At 68.7% G+C, this 1,353-nt stretch overlaps 1 protein-coding gene across 2 annotated transcripts in view; it reads left to right on the plus strand.

Annotated features, from left to right (window-relative positions):
• SYN1 (synapsin I) overlaps window positions 1–1,353 on the plus strand; it is a 46,199-nt gene that overhangs the window by 43,255 nt on the left and 1,591 nt on the right. For both annotated transcript variants that reach the window (XM_021679489.2, XM_021679498.2), the window contains exons 11-12: window positions 24–111; window positions 199–784. In XM_021679489.2, coding sequence (XP_021535164.1) covers window positions 24–111; window positions 199–784 — 674 coding nt within the window. The remainder of the gene's footprint in view (window positions 1–23; window positions 112–198; window positions 785–1,353) is intronic.

A 1,353-nucleotide genomic window follows, 5' to 3' on the forward strand; every position in this document is an offset into this window, starting at 1 on the left:
CCTGCTCCACTCCTCTGCCGCAGACTCCGTCCCCAGGGGCCCTGCCCTTGGGCCGCCAGACCTCCCAGCAGCCCTCGGGGCCTCCGGCTCAGCAACGACCCCCACCCCAGGGTAAGTGAGGGGCCGGCTTCCTGGGCCCCTACTGGACTGGCAGACCCCCCACCCACCTCTCACATGTGCACTTTTTCTGTCCCTCAGGTGGCCCTCCACAGCCGGGCCCAGGCCCCCAACGCCAGGGACCCCCGTTGCAGCAGCGCCCGCCCCCGCAGGGCCAGCAGCACCTTTCGGGCCTTGGACCCCCAGCTGGCAGTCCCCTGCCCCAGCGCCTACCAAGTCCCACATCAGCGCCCCAGCAGCCTGTGTCCCAGGCCCCACCGCTGGCCCAGGGTCAAGGCCGCCAATCCCGGCCGGTGGCGGGAGGACCTGGGGCACCTCCAGCAGCCCGCCCACCCGCCTCCCCATCTCCCCAGCGCCAGGCGGGCCCCCCACAGGCTACCCGGCAGACATCCGTCTCCGGTCAGGCTCCGCCAAAGGTCTCGGGGGCCCCACCGGGTGGTCAGCAGCGCCAGGGCCCACCCCAGAAACCCCCGGGCCCTGCCGGCCCCACACGCCAGGCCAGCCAGGCGGGTCCCATGCCCCGCACTGGGCCACCCACCACACAGCAGCCGCGGCCCAGTGGCCCAGGACCTGCTGGACGGCCCACCAAACCTCAGCTGGCCCAGAAACCCAGCCAGGACGTGCCGCCACCCGCCACTGCCGGGGGACCCCCACACCCCCAGCTCAAGTAAGAGGACCCCACGGCAGCCCTTGCCTTGCTGCTCCCCAAACAGGCTCCCGAACCAGGAGAGTGGCCCCAGCTCCCAGGCTCCTTGGACCCAGGTCCCACACAGGAGTCCCAAGAGCTCCATGTCCTGTCTGGGCAGAACCCTCCTCCGAGCTATCCACCCCTCCACACCAGAGATTCGTGCCAGAATCCCAGAGAAACCCCTTTTTAGTTCCAGGTCCTCCAAACAGGCCCCTGGGAAAACCCCCTACCTCAGCCCCTCTGGGCCCAACCCTGGCGCCTTGCTGACCCTCTCCGAGTACCTCCCTGCCCAGCAGATCTTCCTCCCCGCCCGTCTGGAGCCTTCCCAGCAAAACGCACCCTTCTCCTGCCCAAACGGACTCCTCCCAGCCGAACCCCCAAACTCCTCCCGGCCCAATTCACTGTCGTCCTGTCACTTCATGCTCTTCCCAGCTGCCCTCATGCTTTCCCTACAGCCTAGGCTCCTCTCTGGGCCATCCCAGTCTCCCCCCAAATCATCATACCGTCCTCTCTACCTCTTCTGGTGCACTCCAGACTGCCCCCCACCC

Source organism: Neomonachus schauinslandi, chromosome X, assembly GCF_002201575.2.
Source record: "Neomonachus schauinslandi chromosome X, ASM220157v2, whole genome shotgun sequence".
Classification (NCBI taxonomy): Eukaryota; Metazoa; Chordata; class Mammalia; order Carnivora; family Phocidae; genus Neomonachus; species Neomonachus schauinslandi.